The sequence below is a fragment of the Populus euphratica genome, unplaced genomic scaffold (genome assembly GCF_000495115.2).
Source record: "Populus euphratica unplaced genomic scaffold, PopEup_1.0 scaffold31.1, whole genome shotgun sequence".
Lineage (NCBI taxonomy): Eukaryota > Viridiplantae > Streptophyta > Magnoliopsida > Malpighiales > Salicaceae > Populus > Populus euphratica.
This window is the reverse complement of record NW_011499850.1, coordinates 3,725,422-3,740,888: the sequence shown is the minus strand read 5'-3', so window position 1 is coordinate 3,740,888 and position 15,467 is coordinate 3,725,422. Positions and strand designations below refer to the sequence as shown.

Below are 15,467 nucleotides of genomic sequence, written 5' to 3'. Positions count from 1 at the left end.
ATTTCCTTGTTTCATTTTACAAAAATAAAAAGGAAATGTTTTGAATGCAATCAAAAGAAGAAAAACAAGGGGAAAATGCTGCATCTTTTAATATTAGAAATTAAATTGATATTGATAAAATATTCATAAATTAATAAAAATAATATTGAATAAATCAAATTTAAAATCACTGGGAAAAGTATACGCCTTTCATTTCAAAAATTTTAATTTTTTAGTATTTAAATTTTATCTTTTTTATATTTTTCCCATTTGCTAAATTTACACATTCTTTTTATATATTTTTGATTTTATAAAATACCATATATATATATTGACACATATTTTCGATACATTACACCCAGTAGAATAAAATTAGACAAAAACTTTATAGGATTTATAAAAACAGTTTGTGTATGAGAAAATTACATTAAAAAAATAAGAGTATAATTACAAAATATTTTCACGTCTAAAGTTTTGACCAGCATTGACTTATATATTATATATCATTTGTGGTGTAGATATGAATATTTTAAAGTAAAACCAAGAGTACATAACGTTTTTTTAATAGTGAAATTGAATATAAGAAACCTTTTTTGTTTTTTTTATAAAAAGCTATGTTATTATAAAAAATTATTTTTTTGGAGAAAATTTAACTTAATGAATTGATGAGTGAGTAATTAATATCATAATTATAAGATGCGGCTACATTAAATATAAATCAATTCATTTTTTTATTTTAAAAAATTATAATAATATTATTTAAAAAAACATATTTCTTCTTTGATCTAATCTGGACTAAATTCTAACCACCAACTTTCTAAGTTATTCTGTTAGGCTAGTCAGATATTAAGTAATAGATTTACAAGAAATTAATCAAGAAATAGTTGACATACAACTTCCTCAATCATTCTATAGGCAAGGTGTTGTTGGAGAAGTATAATATTAAATAGTAATATAAAATTATTTTTAAAATCTCATTTAAGGATTAAATTATTTAATTAAAATAATTATTTAATATATATTATAATTAACTAAAAAATCATCCATTTAAATTTTATTATTTTCATTTAAATTAATAAAAATAAATATAAATTAATAAAAATCTATACAAGTTTTAAATATAATTAATGGAGGGGTATGTTACTATTCTCTCGTATGAAAGCACATGGACAGAATACCCTATTTATTTATATGTTTTAAAAGCACTTTTATAAAAATTTAATTTTTTTATTAGTTTTAAATTAATATATTTTTAGTGTTTTTAAATTATTTTAATGTATTAATATCAAAAATAATTTTTTTAAAAATAAAAATTATTATTAATATATATTTTAATATAAAAAATTATTTGAAAAACAACCCAAAAGGTCGCTGCAAGTTGAAGTCTGCTGGTATAATTCTGGACTGTTTTGAAATATAAATAATAGCTTAAGGACTGCTTTGTAGTTAGTTTAATGATTAGACACCTAACTGGCCTTTTCGACATGGCATGTAACAGCGTAAGTAGACGCGAATTATGATTGATTTTCAGTTCTCTCACTGCTAATTTCGTGAAGAATGAATCAGAGACGAAATGCATCATCTAAATCACAACCCACTACACCCTTAATAAACAAAAACCCTGATGTCTCCAAACACAAAGTATACACATCCCAGAAGTCCAATTTCTTTTCGTCTGAAAAGAACATCTTTACACTCTGTTTGGCATTCCGAATTGCCAATTCGCTGTTGATTCAAACTTATTTCAATCCAGATGAGCACTGGCAAGCCCTTGAAGTTGCCCATCGAATTGTATTTGGGTAAATACTCTCATTCTCTATTCAATTTGGGAACTGCCCTTTTCTTGTGGCCAAATATTAGTGCAGTGAGGGAAAGCTTTAAACTTTATGCTATTTTGGAAGCGCTCTTCTGTTTTTTCGGCATTCAAGTTGAATTTTGAAAGTACCCTTTTGCTCTTTATAGCTGAAGTAAGTGTTTGAGTTTGAAGTTATAAACTTTTTTCGTTTTGTTTCATATGGAAACAAAGTTTAGAGAGAGTTTTGATTTTGGTTTGGAAGTAGTGAAAGTGGTATAAAGGAAGTTGTGATAACTAAAATGTTTTTAAAATGGCAGGTATGGTCATCTGACATGGGAATGGAGGAAGGAGATTCGTAGCTATTTCCATCCGTTGGTGTTTGCTGTGCTGTACAAAGTTCTTGCACTGTTTGGTCTTGATACTCCATGGTTCATGGTAAATATAGCTTTCGGTTTGTTTTCATGATTAATATGATTTTTATTATTTCGGTACTGTTTTCTTGGTTAAGTTTGAATAAGATACATTTTTGCGAAGCAATCTTCAAGGGATAATCACGGTTATTTCAAATTCGTTTGTGAGACTTTAGGCATCGAGTGGTTTGAACTACCATTTTCTGTAATGCCTATAGTAAGAGGTTTGAGGGTTAAACTAGACTCAATAGGAAGTAAGATGAAGGCCATTCAATATTTTGATGACCACCACCATCAAGAAGTGATCATGGATTTAAATTAGAAATGTTTTGATTTTTTAAAGATGTTGAAAACTAAAGGAATTAGGGTGTGATTAGTATAAAGCTCTAAAAGAATTTTTTCCTGGCAAGTCTGTGAGGTGAAGGGTCTGGAATGCTGTTGTACACTTTTTTTTGACCTTGGTGAGCTTGAGGACTATAGGAAAATTATATATGAATGCTTGCAGCTTCTCATGAAATAGAAGATTATTGTTATTATTATTTGAAGGAGATGGTGAAACCCGTGTGATTTTTTTCCTGAAGCTATTTATGGTGCATCATAACAATGGTTGAAGAGCTGACATGGTGACAACCATCATTTTTATATGATTTAGACGTGGTTGTGGATTAAGCCCATGATTGTTAGGACAGAGTTGCTGGAGAAATTATCTTGCAGAAATTTGTTTCAAATAACCAGTAATGTTTAACAATTTCTCTCTTTTCCTGATTAACTTTAACTATCTCTAATTGCATGCTTGAAGCCTGAGACTGTAATGCTATTGAGTTAATTAATAAATTGAATCTTACTTTTACCAAATAAATGCATGCCCTCTTGATATGAAGAGTAGCATAAAAATGGGTAACTTTTCTTCTTTTCATATTCATTTTTAAACAACCAACAGGTGCTTGTAATAATGGTGCTTGTCTGTTGCATTTTGAAGCGGTATTCAGCAGTTGTCAATGTATCTCTCATGTCTGATGCTTTGTAGGCACACGCACCACGGTTGCTGCAAGCCCTGTTTTCTGCAGTTGGTGATTTATATTTCTACAAACTTTCAAATGCTATCTTTGGCAATTTTGTGGCAAAATGGGCAGTATCCTTTTTCTTTTTTCTTACAGATTAAACTTTGACTAATAAATGAAATGTTTTGTTTTCATTTTAAACTTGAAACTGCTGGTCTGTTATTATTGTGGGTAACAATCATGCGTGTGAAAGATGATGGACTTAACCATTACAGCTTTTTTCTCAATTGGCAAACTGGTTCATGTTTTTCTGCTTCAACCGTACATTGTCAAATAGTTTGGAAACAGTTCTTACACTGGTCGGATTATACTACTGGCCCTGTATGAGAGCTTCTCCCAGCAAAGTTCCCCTGGCTTTAAGGAAGTGGGGTTTGACTATAGCAGCATTAGCTTGTGCAATCCGGCCAACAAGTGCTATTACATGGGTCTATGTTGGCCTTCTTGAGCTGGCTGTAACACGTGATAGATTAAAATTCCTTGCTCTGGAGGTGGTCCCCATTGGGTAGGTCATGTTTCTTTCCTCATTTCCTCTTGTCTGGAGTTCGTCATGTTTCTTTCCTTATTTCCTCTTGTCTAGAATTCATTAACATGCTACATATAATTTTTGAATGTCTTTAAGAATTATTTTTTCCCTGCTTTGTAATGTTATTAATTTGATTTTGTGGCATGACTAGTCATGATCCAAATGTTTTGGAATTAAATACAAGTAATATGAGGAAGTTATGATTTGATGATTGCAACATTTAACATAGCAATAGGGTGATGTCAGAAACCTAGTTGTTGAAACTTGATTTCTATGCTGGAACAAGGGAGAGGGATTTTATTTTTTAATGGTGGTTCATCTCAGTTTTGCTTGTAAGGCATGAACATGAAAGTAATTTCTCTACAAAGACTTAGACTGTAATTACTGGTGCACTTTATGTCTGCAAATCCATCTAATTGGTTTATGAGTCTCTTCTTATAGGCAGTGAAAATTGCCAATGCCCCCCATTTCTATTTCTTGAATTTATCATCTAAATCACTGAGGACTTTTTCTGATAGTCTGCCTGACCCTTGACAATGCTATCTGATGCATACAATAGGTGTTGAGCATTACACATTCTAGGTTTTTTGCATGCATTTATTAATTCACATGTCCAGGCTCCTAAAGAGACAGTATGGGGCTTTGCTCCAGATGCTTGCGAATCTTGGAGATTACACAGCCAGTCACATCTGCCAGTGGATATTTGTTCAATATCAAAAGGAGGCCACTCAACATGCCTTACTTGGGTGCAACACTTAAGAGTCCTGGTAGCTACCATTAAGACATAGGTTTAAGACATTTTGTTCAATTGCCATTAGTGTTACCACTACCGATGCAATTGCCTTTACTTCTGCTACCATTAGCTGTTAGCAAATAAAACTCATGGATTTAATGAATATTTGATCTTGAGAAGCTACCTGTAATTGTCATTTTTATGGTTGGGCAATATCCATCTATCTCTAGCAAAAATATTACCCTCTCTTCTAGCATTGAGGAAACATGCCCTTTGAGATATTCTTAACAATGGAGTTGAATGAACATCATAAAAATACACTTTAAAATATTTTTCTTGTTCAATTGAATTGCATCAAATTCCCTGACATTGCACAATACAAGACATGATTTGTTGGAAAATGCTGCATTTTAGTTTCAGAACTTAATGTCTGGTTCTGTTTAGTTGGTTACTTCTTTGTTAGTTTTCTCGCATTTGGTGAGCTGCTTTGTTTGGAACTTTTGAGGGGATCAATAATCCCTTCTAATGCCATACTAAATGTAGCTGGATTAAACCTACTTCATGACAATAGCAAGGAAGGGGAAAACAATGCATTGAACTGCAGTTAGTGCTTTAGAATACAGTGTAAATTGCACGGATTCATCTCAATTTTTTTGCTCTAATTTCTATTCTGTATGGTTATATTGTTGTTTTACTTACAATTTTGTCTATCATCAGGGCTTTCGTGCTTGCGCTTTCATGTTTATTGGATCGTTTGATGTATGGCTCATGGGTCATTGTACCTCTTAATTTTCTCAAGTTCAATTTTCTTTCATCTGGTGGAGATTATTATGGAACTCACAAGTGGCACTGGTACTTCTCTCAAGGATTTACAGTGATGCTCTTCACATTCTTACCATTTTCAATTGCTGGCAGCATAAAGTCTAAATACTGGAAGCTCTCTGGACTCATTGCATGGGTTTTAATTGTTTACAGTATTCAGGGGCATAAAGAATTCAGGTACTCTCTATTTGGCATTTTTACCTTTTTTTTCTTTGCGTCCTTGTTTTGTATGGAAACTGATTGGCTCATGTTTCTAAATTAGCTTATCCTCTAATAAACTGAGTTACAGGTTTGTCTTGCCTATGCTCCCTATAGCTTTGATGTTCTCTGGATATTCGTTATCTGTTATGGCAAAATCTGATTCTGATAGTAGAAGAAAAGGTTCTCCTAACAGTCGCATGAAAAGGCCCTCAAAAGTGGGATTTGCCATCTTTGTCTTGCTTGCCACTAACATTCCAATGGCCTTGTACATGAGCTTGGTTCATCAGGTATGTGAGATACCTCCTCAACTTTACCAAATACAAGGCTGATCAGAAGCCTTGTCCACTTCAACAGCTGAGCTTTTAATGTGGCTTATTGCTTTGATGTTATTCCTGTTTTTGCTTTTTGGTTATTTTATCTTCTCAAATTTAGTTGAGAAATAAAATGGGAAAATGCTATCTATCAACCCTGAGAAAGAAAAAAGAACGAATGGTAGGGAGCTCTCAAAGAAAATGGATGCATTTAAGAAAAAAAAAAAACTGACGGTATTTCTAGGAATAATCAATCAAAAGAGAACCCCCCCCCCCCCCCCCCCCCCCCCCCAAATTTCTTCTGTTGATCTTACATGTGATTATGCTAGACAGAGAGGAACTGAGGATGTCATGATTTTTCTATCCAAGGAAGCGCAAAATGAGAAAGTAAAGGGTATCCTGTTTCTAATGCCCTGCCATGCCACTCCTTTCTACTCCACACTGCATTATGATCTGCCAATGCGTATTCTGGATTGTTCTCCAAGGTTTGGAGTTTAGCAATTTGGTTTAGAGTATATTTCTTGAAAAGCTATTGTTAAAAGTTCTTAATTATGGTCTGATATCTCATTCAACAGTGAAGAGAAAGGAATCCCAGATGAGTCAGACCACTTCATGATGGATCCTGTTAGCTTTGTATCCACACTGATGACAAACGGGTCTTTGCCTAGTCATGTTGTATTATTTGCTTCTGAGGAGAAGTTGTTGAGAGATTTTCTGATTTCACATTCTTTCACAGAGGTACATGCGGAACCTATGTCAATATATAGTTTTGCTTTCAGTGTTACCATATCTTCTTTGTAGCTAAGTTTAAAATATAATGGCAGATAAGAAGGTTTTTCCATGCCCACTTCAAGGTGGACCGTGATCTTCAAGCATCAGTGGTTGTATATGCTTTGGCTAACTAGTGGTAATTGTTCTATTTTTTGTGCAGTCAGTCATATCCAATTCACAGGTTTCTGATAATTTTGTCCCTTTTCTTTCCCAAGATTATTTTGTTGTAGAAATACTTCTGTCACTTTTGATCTATGGAGCATACTTCCTCTCTTGAAGGGAATTTTTGTAGTTGGTATGGTGTGCATTGATATGTTCTTATTTTAAAATCTATGTAGTGATTGTCATTGTCATACCACAGTGCCATGATGTTTGAAGAAACATTATCCTAACGCATCATCATGATCCTTGATTGGTATCACTTAGAAGTTAACAATTGAGCAGTCGAATTATGTGGGGAGACAGCTCAGCTAAAAATATAATTTTTGCATTTAAAGTAACTGTTATTCATATGCCATTTTCTTGCAAGCTCCTGTGGTTAAGAAAAGAGGATTTGTAATAATTGTTTCCTTTCGGCAAAGACCTTCTGATTTCAACTAGTCTTGATCTCTGCTACCTCAATTGGAAATTTGTTAATTCTATAATGACCTGAAGTCACATTTGTGGTGACGTCATTACATAATCCGAAGTGAAATCAGGAAAAAAAATATCACGGTCCTTTCTTTCAGGTAAAACGTTAAATATTCATTTACGGGAATGGGAATTGATTTTTCTATCTGGCATTATTCAAAGCATTGTGAATGTGGATTCTGTGATGTGTCTAATCAGTTAGGAGTTAGCACAGTTCTATAGATTTTTAGATAAATGCCGTTATTTCATCTGTCAATCTTGAAGCAGTGAACTCCAAATAAAATGTCAATAGTATCGCCTATGCAAGTTGGCAAACTTGACTGGGTATAGCTCACATTCTTTGAATCTCCACTATTTTTTCCATGAAAGTTTGAGTTGGATTTTGCCCATAATGATTATATCATGGCAGCCCTGAAAACCAATGTCAAGTCTTGTTGGTGGGTGGAGTGGAATGAGCCCATTTGCAGCTAGATTAGGTTCCTAAAGAGAGGGAAAATAAAGTTGCAAGGACCACATCTTGGAACAAGAGGTTCATGAATGTAATTGCAGGCATAGGCTCTACAGTTATGGGTCAGTTTATTTTATATAGGTGCCAATTTTCTTAAGAAAAGTTGGATTTGTTAAATTTACTGTACACCTATTATGGTAGCAAGAAATAAACCAGCCAGCATCACTGAGACTTTCTGGCTGGAGCGGGATGTAGACAATTTACAGGAGAACAAAGACTGATTTGTCGGTTGGTTTGGTTGGTTTATACTGACAATGTGCTCTTTATTGCAACTTCATTGTTTACATGGATAAACGGAAATGAAATAGAATTTCAGAACGAGAAATGGGAATGAGAGGTAAGCTAGAATTACAGAAGCATCCACATACCAAATTAAGTACAAATTGGTCCTCTCAACTTCATGTTCCTCGAAAGGTCCTTTGCATGAAATATTCCTTGAAGGCCCATGCCTTATGGTCGCTCCAAATATTCCTTCCACATTTCCACTCAACCAGTAAGCAGATGGAATAACAGTAACCATAGCTGAGCATTATTACTTGAAAGGGATTTTGAGCATATTAGATACTTAAATTGAAGTGGTTTAAGCAGCCTCAGACGGTCGAGGAAAGTTTTATTTTGATAATTTAACATGAACCAGGACTTGTATGACTCGTATGAGAACACTCACAGCATCAGTGGGGAATATTAAAACCTTTATACAGAAATAAAATTGTGTTTATAAGTCAACTTCAATGTGAGAATTTCAATTCATGTGATTGTTTGCCACGCTTTCTTGTCTACAGCATTAGCTGCCAAAAAAAGTGTCTGGAGGCAAACAAAATCAATACGCTCCGTGAAGTTTACTAGCATTTTCTATTTGTGATTTTTAGGAACAAAAGCTTAGAGTATGTTTAAAATGTGTAAATAGAAATCACAACATGACAAAATGTAACGGACCTCGACAAGCTTTGCTCCATATCTCCCCCATACTCCTTTACACCACTGTCCAAAGCGAGTGAAGCTCATCTATATAAACCTGCTTTATCCCATAGGTCTTAAAGTCTCACAAATATCTTGACCTTTAGGATTTCCTTCATCACTAGACGTGCTTGCGTGCTAGATATCCATGAATAAAAGAGACATGAAGGTGAAAAAGGGCCATTTGATAGCCAAAAAGAAGGTGAAGTTGCTTAAGTTTTCTTTGAAAAGAAATATTTCTACTTTGCAGAAAATGATTCCTGGTTGTGAAGAGGCTGATGTTGAAACTTTGTTTCAGAAGTCTATTGATCATATTATGAAACTAAAATTGCAAGTCCATATTCTTAAGTGTCTCCTAGAGGTTTATGAGATTAATTAGATTGAGTTGCTTCGTGGCATTGGCATATCAGTAACACTATAATATGTAAGTGCCAATTCCAAGTGTAACTTTCACAAATTCAGCTGTTAGATGCCACTTGCCAGTGTAATTTTTGTCAGACACTTCTTCTTGAAGTTTGTGGACATCATAATAACTGCAATAGCATTTGTTGCAACTTCTTTGTTACTATGGTGAATCAAGTTATGTTTTGTTGGTTATGCTTGTGTAAGTTCAAGGAAGCAAGACCACCCATGTTATGCTCTGCTGCGTTTGTTATAGTTAGTTGATTCACTCAGAATCGAGGCATGTCAAGAGATCAATTAGAAACCCATCTTCCCATTCCAGCTTTTTCTTTAGGCCTGTTAGTTTCTATCTCTGACCCAAGTATAAATCTGTTCTTCCCTCGAAGCCCCATCGCCCCCATCTCCTCCACTTCAAGACTTTTCTCACTGTTTTCGAAAGCTAATCTTTGCCCTTGCTTTTCAGTAGCTAAATGATCTTAGGTCCATCATGTCCATACCTTCCAGCCCTTTGAGGGACATATTGCTTTAATCAATATGAGAAGATTTAAGACATACAAAGACATTATTTCTACCATTACCCCCCTCTAAATCATGACCTGCAGTCACTTCATATTTTTCAATCATATCTGGTGTGCTTTAACGCATGATTTATGTACAGTGATGTTTCTCATGTATCTTGTTTTGATCCACCATGACTTGATTATTATTTTGGTATTAAGTTCTGGTTGCAAAACTATTACCTAAGATAGACCTTGAGACAGCTATGTTCTTCTCTGATTAATCGCTTACACCATTTGACTAACAATGTTTTGGACATACAATACCTTAGATTATGATATCCCTGAAACAGTTTTTATTTATATGTATTAAACAAAAAATATAATGTAATTGATAATAATTACATAGTAAAAGTACAAAATATGCAAATCGACCTGGCACAACAGAGTAGATTAGCAGCTTCAGTGTTCATAGAATTGAAGCCCATAGTTTGCATAAGAAGTAGAGAGCATGAGCATGTGATTAATGGTTGTGGCCCAAGTCTTGTAACGATGATAATCATCCCCCATATCTAGCTTGATTATCCCCATATTGGTTGTTAACACGATAAGATAACATGTATGATCAGTCTCTCGATCAGCTTCTGAATCTTTGTACAACTCAGCATGCAAGTCCAGTACAATACCTGAAGCATATTTATGGTACTCATAATGGTTAATTCTCTGTTCTGTATTTAGAAAAAAAGCTTAGTGCTACATGTACTATTTAAGATTAAGTGAATGAAAGGAAAAATCGAGAGCAGGAATAGTATAACCTACTTTCCTTCTTGCCTTTCAGGATATTGAGCTTCCTCAACTTAAGAATAACCTGTATAATTAATTCAAGGATCAATGGTTAAGATTACAACAGAGAAAAATTTACATAAACTTCTAGTTTAAAGAAATGTTATGGATGATTGACTATTTAATCTCAACTGTCCATGCATGATGATGTCTTGTGAACTATAATGACCTCTGATGATTAATGCATTGCAGAATCTGAAGTAAGACTAGAATATTAGTCAAACCTTGGCTTTGCTGCTAAGGATGATAGACACAGATCTCACCCTGAAATTTCCTGTTCACACAAAAATTTATAATCAAGCAAAATGCCAAATGATTTTACTATTTAAACTAGCTAACATTCCAGTAGTGACTTTTCCAACATACCATCAGGTGTTTCAACATGGAGCTCTGTTCCATTGGCAAGTACTGATCTACACTTCTCAAAGTCAAAATCAATGTCATTGTTATCCTCTAAAGGGAGAACTGGTGCATTTAGTCTGTTCTTGCATCCTGTTCTTGCTTTAAGGGTAGCAGCTCCTTTCAATGCTATAAACAATTGTAACCAAAAGCACACAACTAGGGAAGTAAGTGAACAAAACTCTCTGGGTTAGCATGTTTTTGTTGCTATGGCCTAATTGTGAGGCCAATCTAGTTATCTAAACCCAAGAGCCCAATTATAGCTCTATTTGCCCAAAAAGAAAAAAATCTTTCTATTATCAAGTGAATTAAAAGCACTCATATTTCTACAGAAAAATAATTTAAGGAACTTACAAGTTGTTGCAGCAGCTGTGAGTGTTACTATGTCACTTGCATTGGTGCCACTCATGGCTGAACCTATGACACTGCTAAGCTGCTCTCTCTTTGCCCCCATTGCTTCTGCGACTTGTGCGCATTTAGCTGCAACCAAAGCAGCAGCAGAGGCTATGGCAGCCTCCTTGGCAGTGCTGGATTCATCTTTCTTAGAATTCTCAGCAGCAATTGCAGCTAAGGCAGCAGCTACTCCCGCTACTGATATAGCTGCATGTACTTCAGCTTTTTGTAGCCTCTCTTCTTCTTTTCGCTTCAGCTTTATCTCTTTCAACCATTTCTTTATTGAAATGGTCTTAAAGGGCAGTATATTTTTCCATGGGAACTGCATTAAGAATTTTTTAGATTAATTTCTTTGGTATGTGTTTTTATAGCTTATTAAAAAAAGCTCAAGTTAATGAGAACAAGATTGTGCACCCATTTCTTGCGGAAACAACTGTTGTAGTTCAGTTCAGGATGCATTGCTTGTTGCATCCATATCCATGACTGTAAGCAAAAAACCGAAGAAATAAAGCAATGAATTTGGTTTGGATAAATTCAACTAAATGATAAACATTGATCATAACCACTATACTACTGCTGTAGTGCGCCTACCTTCATATCATTGGATTTCCATGGTGGCAGAGACTTGAAGGCATCATCCATTTTGACACTATTGTCCGTCTTCTGCAAGGTAAACAAATAAACCTTCATTCATGTCTTTTACTCCAACAACATTCAAATAATAAAACACTGCAAACATAGAAAATGCTACAAATTGACTCACCGAGAAAGGAGGTTTCATGGCGTCGCAATCGATTTTCTTGATTGGATTATCTAGGAGAATAATCGGCTGGTTTTGCGAGTCTGGTTGGAGAGCTTGAACAGCAAAGTTGCACCAAGTGCTCGAAAGAAAATCCATTGTCTCAGGATGTGCCTCAGAGGGAGATGGCTTCATAATTGAATCCATGTATGCGATTAGGATCTATAGACTGTATTTGTGTTTAACTGGAGTTGATAAAATTAACAGCAGATTGAGGAAAGTCTCAACTAAGTCTCAGATATAAACAAGTCTTAACATGCATGAATGCTAAATAGACTATGCCTAAATCACTATCATGTCAATATTGTGATGAGGGTTCTAAACATATGGCCCATACACTTGTTTAATTTATTGAATATAATAGAGCTGCAAAATGTCCTCCTTAAATCACCACCTTTGGTGTGATTGACCCATATGAGAGATCAGATTCAAATGGGAAATTATGCATCTATGGGGAAAAAATGGCCTTAAAAGGTTAGTGCTAGCAGGCACAGCTTGTTGCTGTCCTCGTATGCAGATCCTAAAGTTCATCAAAAAAGGGTTTTAGACAGATGAGATATTACAGTTGGAAAAGGGTAACTGGATGTTTATGAATATGTAAACATGGAGCTGGGAACAAGGGACCTACTAGGTATAACAAGAGTTTCTAGATAATAATAGATTTAGATTAGAGAGGGTTCCTTCAAGATTTGATGATAGAGAACACATGCTACCGCTGTCGAAGCATTAATGCTTGTATAATAAATAATACATACAAAAAAGGTATCGAGAGGTCCATTCCTTTTGTATCTTTAAATGAAACCATAAACTCAAGCTAAGCATGAAGAATAGGTTTGATGAGGAAGTGATATGTGACTCCTTCGAGCTGTCCAGGGCCACCCTGCTAGTCTTCTCATGGCAGTATTTGATAATATAATAACGATTATTTTTTATTATGAAATATAAAAAAATAAATTTTTTTTATTTTTAAAAATTATTTTTAACATCAACACATTAAAACTATCTAAAAATATTTTAAAAAATAATTTCAATTGAATTTTTAAATTTATTTTGTTGTGAAACACGGTTTCTACCAAAAACAAACATTTCCTAAGGCTATAGCCACAACAAGCCATAAAAGTTGAGAGAACAAGCCATAAAAGTTAAGAGAGTAAGATGCAAGAATTGTGAGGCATTATTGTAACCAAGCATGCAGTGTAGGGCCAACATTGCTAAAAAGGATGGAGACAAGTATGATTGATGTTAACCATGATAATGCTACAAAGACATGTATCAATAGTGAAGCTAGACATTCAATGATTATAATATTGGTTGGATGATTAACAAGTTGTTAAACGACGAGGTTTAGGGTTTAGCTTTTTGTATTAAAAAGGGTTTTATGATAATTAGTTGAGTAGCTTTTTATGGGGTCGATTATCTCTCAAAATGGCCATGGGGTCACCAATATTCTGCTTTGATGATGGGTTACTGGACTTTGCAGAGGTTTTTTATTTTATTTTATTTTATTTATTAGAAGTGTGCTCATTAGACTCATGTGACAAGCGAATAATTTGAGTGCTCGTGATCACTTGTGTTTCTTAATTAAATGTTGAGTGTGTGATTAATAAAAGCCAAGCACCGACGTGAGACTATGGGCAATGTACTCCTCTCTTGATCTTCCTGGAAGGTCAGTAAAGATTATATTTAAGAGCCTAAAGATTAATGTTCGGATTCTGAATTAAAGTCTCGGCCAAAGTGGGATAAAGAATTATTCAGCTTCTTGCATTTTAATCCTCGAAGACATTCATGTCGATCTGGGGATCTTTGGCATGTAAATCACTACGCTACAGAGGCTTAATCGATATAGAGGAAGTTTTAACGAGCTTAGTCTTGTTTTGTAAATGAAATTATGGTGAGTTCTAGGTGCACGATCAAAACTTATAATTTCAAAGTGTTTAATATATGTTTTTTTTTTTTTTTGTAACTGTTGATGATATCAACTGTAGGATTCGAGAATTATTTCTTGTCCAAATTTAGGTCTTGTCCTAAATTATTAAGCTTAGGTTATCATGCGGGTAGTTTGGAAACCTTGCAATTCAAGGTTACTTTTAGATCAATCGAACATAATCTTAGAATAGAGGAGGGGTGATATTTCGGATTCTTTTCAATTTTACAATTTCTGTTCATGATGAGGAAAGCCTATTCGAGGGGAATAGAGACACGCGATACCTTTAGTTAATAGAATTATTCAACCTTTTATTTTATTTAATTTTAGAATCGATCCAAATTAAACGCTAGGTCATCAAATTTCTTGGATGCAGCCATGAATCAAGTTGAGTTTAAAAAATATACATGCAATTTGTTTATTTGAATCATCTAGAGCCAATCAAATTCATAAATATCATTAATATTTTTCTTGGAAGTACCACAAGATATATAGCAATCATTTTTATTTTTTATTTTTTGTGTTTTTGTATTATTTAAGAGTAGTTGATAAGTTTGATGAATGTATTGTTTTAAATATATCATAGTAATATAGGGGATATATAATTATGATCATTGGAAAAAGAATTTAGTATAAGTTTATATATATCATAAACGATTTTTTACCCTATATTAAAAAAATAAAATAAAATAAATTTGAGGAGCAAAGAAATAAAGATTGAAATTAAAAAGAATACTAGAGTTTAATTTCATTTCCAAAATAAATTATGAATTTAAAATAAAAGAGGAGATTAAGAAATAAAATAGAGGAGAAAATATAAGAATGAGAAAAAATATATACATATGATGAAGGGACTATAAATAAAGAAATAAACAGTGCAAAAAAATTTTCTTAAACAAAACTAAAGAGAACCAAAAAATAAAAAAAATTAAAAAAAATCATATGCAAAGAAAAATAGAGAGAAATTTAAAAGATCCTAGAAAATTTTTTATGTGAGAAGCTAGAGAGTAAAATCTTTTTTTTGAAGAAAAAATCAAAGAGAAAAAAGAGATTGACAATAAGATAAACCAAAAAAGAGAGGAGAAAACCTTTTCTTTCCCTCTTCCTCCGCAACCATAAGAAAGCCTTTTCTTCCCCTCTTCCTCCACAATTATAAGCCCTTTTCCTTTATTTTTTCTTGCTGAATTTTGACCAAACCAGCAACCTCGAACCTAATAACAAACCGAATAAACCACTAGAAACCACATTTTTCAAAGAACAAAACTAATAATAACTTCTCAGACTATCATGAACATAACCACTATCCTCTCTCTCTCTCTCTCTCCATATTGCTCTACTACCTTCATCTCCTCCAAAACGACAATCCCTTTCATTTTCTTGTTGCGCACATCCATTACTCTCTTTCTATGACCCAATAAAATAACCTTCAAAGCCATCGTCCAACACATCATCAATTTTTTTTTTCAATCCAAAATCATAACCTTAATTTCATTAAAAAATTATCTCAAT

The 15,467-nt window shown here is 33.8% G+C and overlaps 2 protein-coding genes across 4 annotated transcripts; one reads left to right on the top strand and one right to left on the bottom strand.

Moving 5' to 3' along the window:
- Positions 1–1,468: 1,468 nt before the first annotated feature.
- On the top strand, positions 1,469–9,300 carry LOC105121251 (Alg9-like mannosyltransferase family). 3 transcript variants are annotated; one of them, XM_011019808.1, is made up of 10 exons: positions 1,469–1,778; positions 2,092–2,209; positions 3,212–3,316; positions 3,461–3,747; positions 5,219–5,500; positions 5,613–5,811; positions 6,169–6,320; positions 6,411–6,573; positions 6,660–6,742; positions 6,945–7,331. In XM_011019808.1, the coding sequence occupies exons 1-9, from the start codon at positions 1,537–1,539 to the stop codon at positions 6,738–6,740; spliced, it is 1,629 nt and encodes a 542-aa protein (XP_011018110.1). In that variant the 5' UTR covers positions 1,469–1,536; the 3' UTR covers positions 6,741–6,742; positions 6,945–7,331. The 3 variants fall into 3 exon arrangements, with proteins under 3 accessions (XP_011018110.1, XP_011018111.1, XP_011018112.1); XM_011019809.1 differs by having other exon boundaries at positions 6,660–6,748; XM_011019810.1 differs by lacking the exons at positions 6,660–6,742; positions 6,945–7,331 and adding an exon at positions 9,149–9,300 and having other exon boundaries at positions 6,411–6,514.
- Positions 9,301–9,941: 641 nt separating this feature from the next.
- LOC105121250 (auxin canalization protein (DUF828)) lies at positions 9,942–12,675 on the bottom strand. The gene is made up of 8 exons (XM_011019807.1): positions 11,999–12,675; positions 11,827–11,898; positions 11,650–11,718; positions 11,197–11,557; positions 10,810–10,971; positions 10,668–10,717; positions 10,420–10,468; positions 9,942–10,286 (listed from the first exon to the last, which is right to left on the bottom strand). The coding sequence occupies exons 1-8, from the start codon at positions 12,179–12,181 to the stop codon at positions 10,063–10,065; spliced, it is 1,170 nt and encodes a 389-aa protein (XP_011018109.1). The 5' UTR covers positions 12,182–12,675; the 3' UTR covers positions 9,942–10,062.
- Positions 12,676–15,467: the final 2,792 nt, after the last annotated feature.

Excerpts from the sequence above, each read along its gene's own strand:
- LOC105121251 (XM_011019808.1), top strand. The coding sequence starts at position 1,537 with ATGAATCAGAGACGAAATGCATCATCTAAATCACAACCCACTACACCC. Across the intron at positions 5,501-5,612 it reads CAGGGGCATAAAGAATTCAG|GTTTGTCTTGCCTATGCTCC; the intron begins GTACTCTCTATT and ends ACTGAGTTACAG. Across the intron at positions 6,574-6,659 it reads TTTCACATTCTTTCACAGAG|ATAAGAAGGTTTTTCCATGC; the intron begins GTACATGCGGAA and ends ATATAATGGCAG.
- LOC105121250 (XM_011019807.1), bottom strand. The coding sequence starts at position 12,181 with ATGGATTCAATTATGAAGCCATCTCCCTCTGAGGCACATCCTGAGACA. Across the intron at positions 11,899-11,998 it reads CCATGAAACCTCCTTTCTCG|AAGACGGACAATAGTGTCAA; the intron begins GTGAGTCAATTT and ends TTTACCTTGCAG. Across the intron at positions 11,719-11,826 it reads GGAAATCCAATGATATGAAG|TCATGGATATGGATGCAACA; the intron begins GTAGGCGCACTA and ends TTTTGCTTACAG.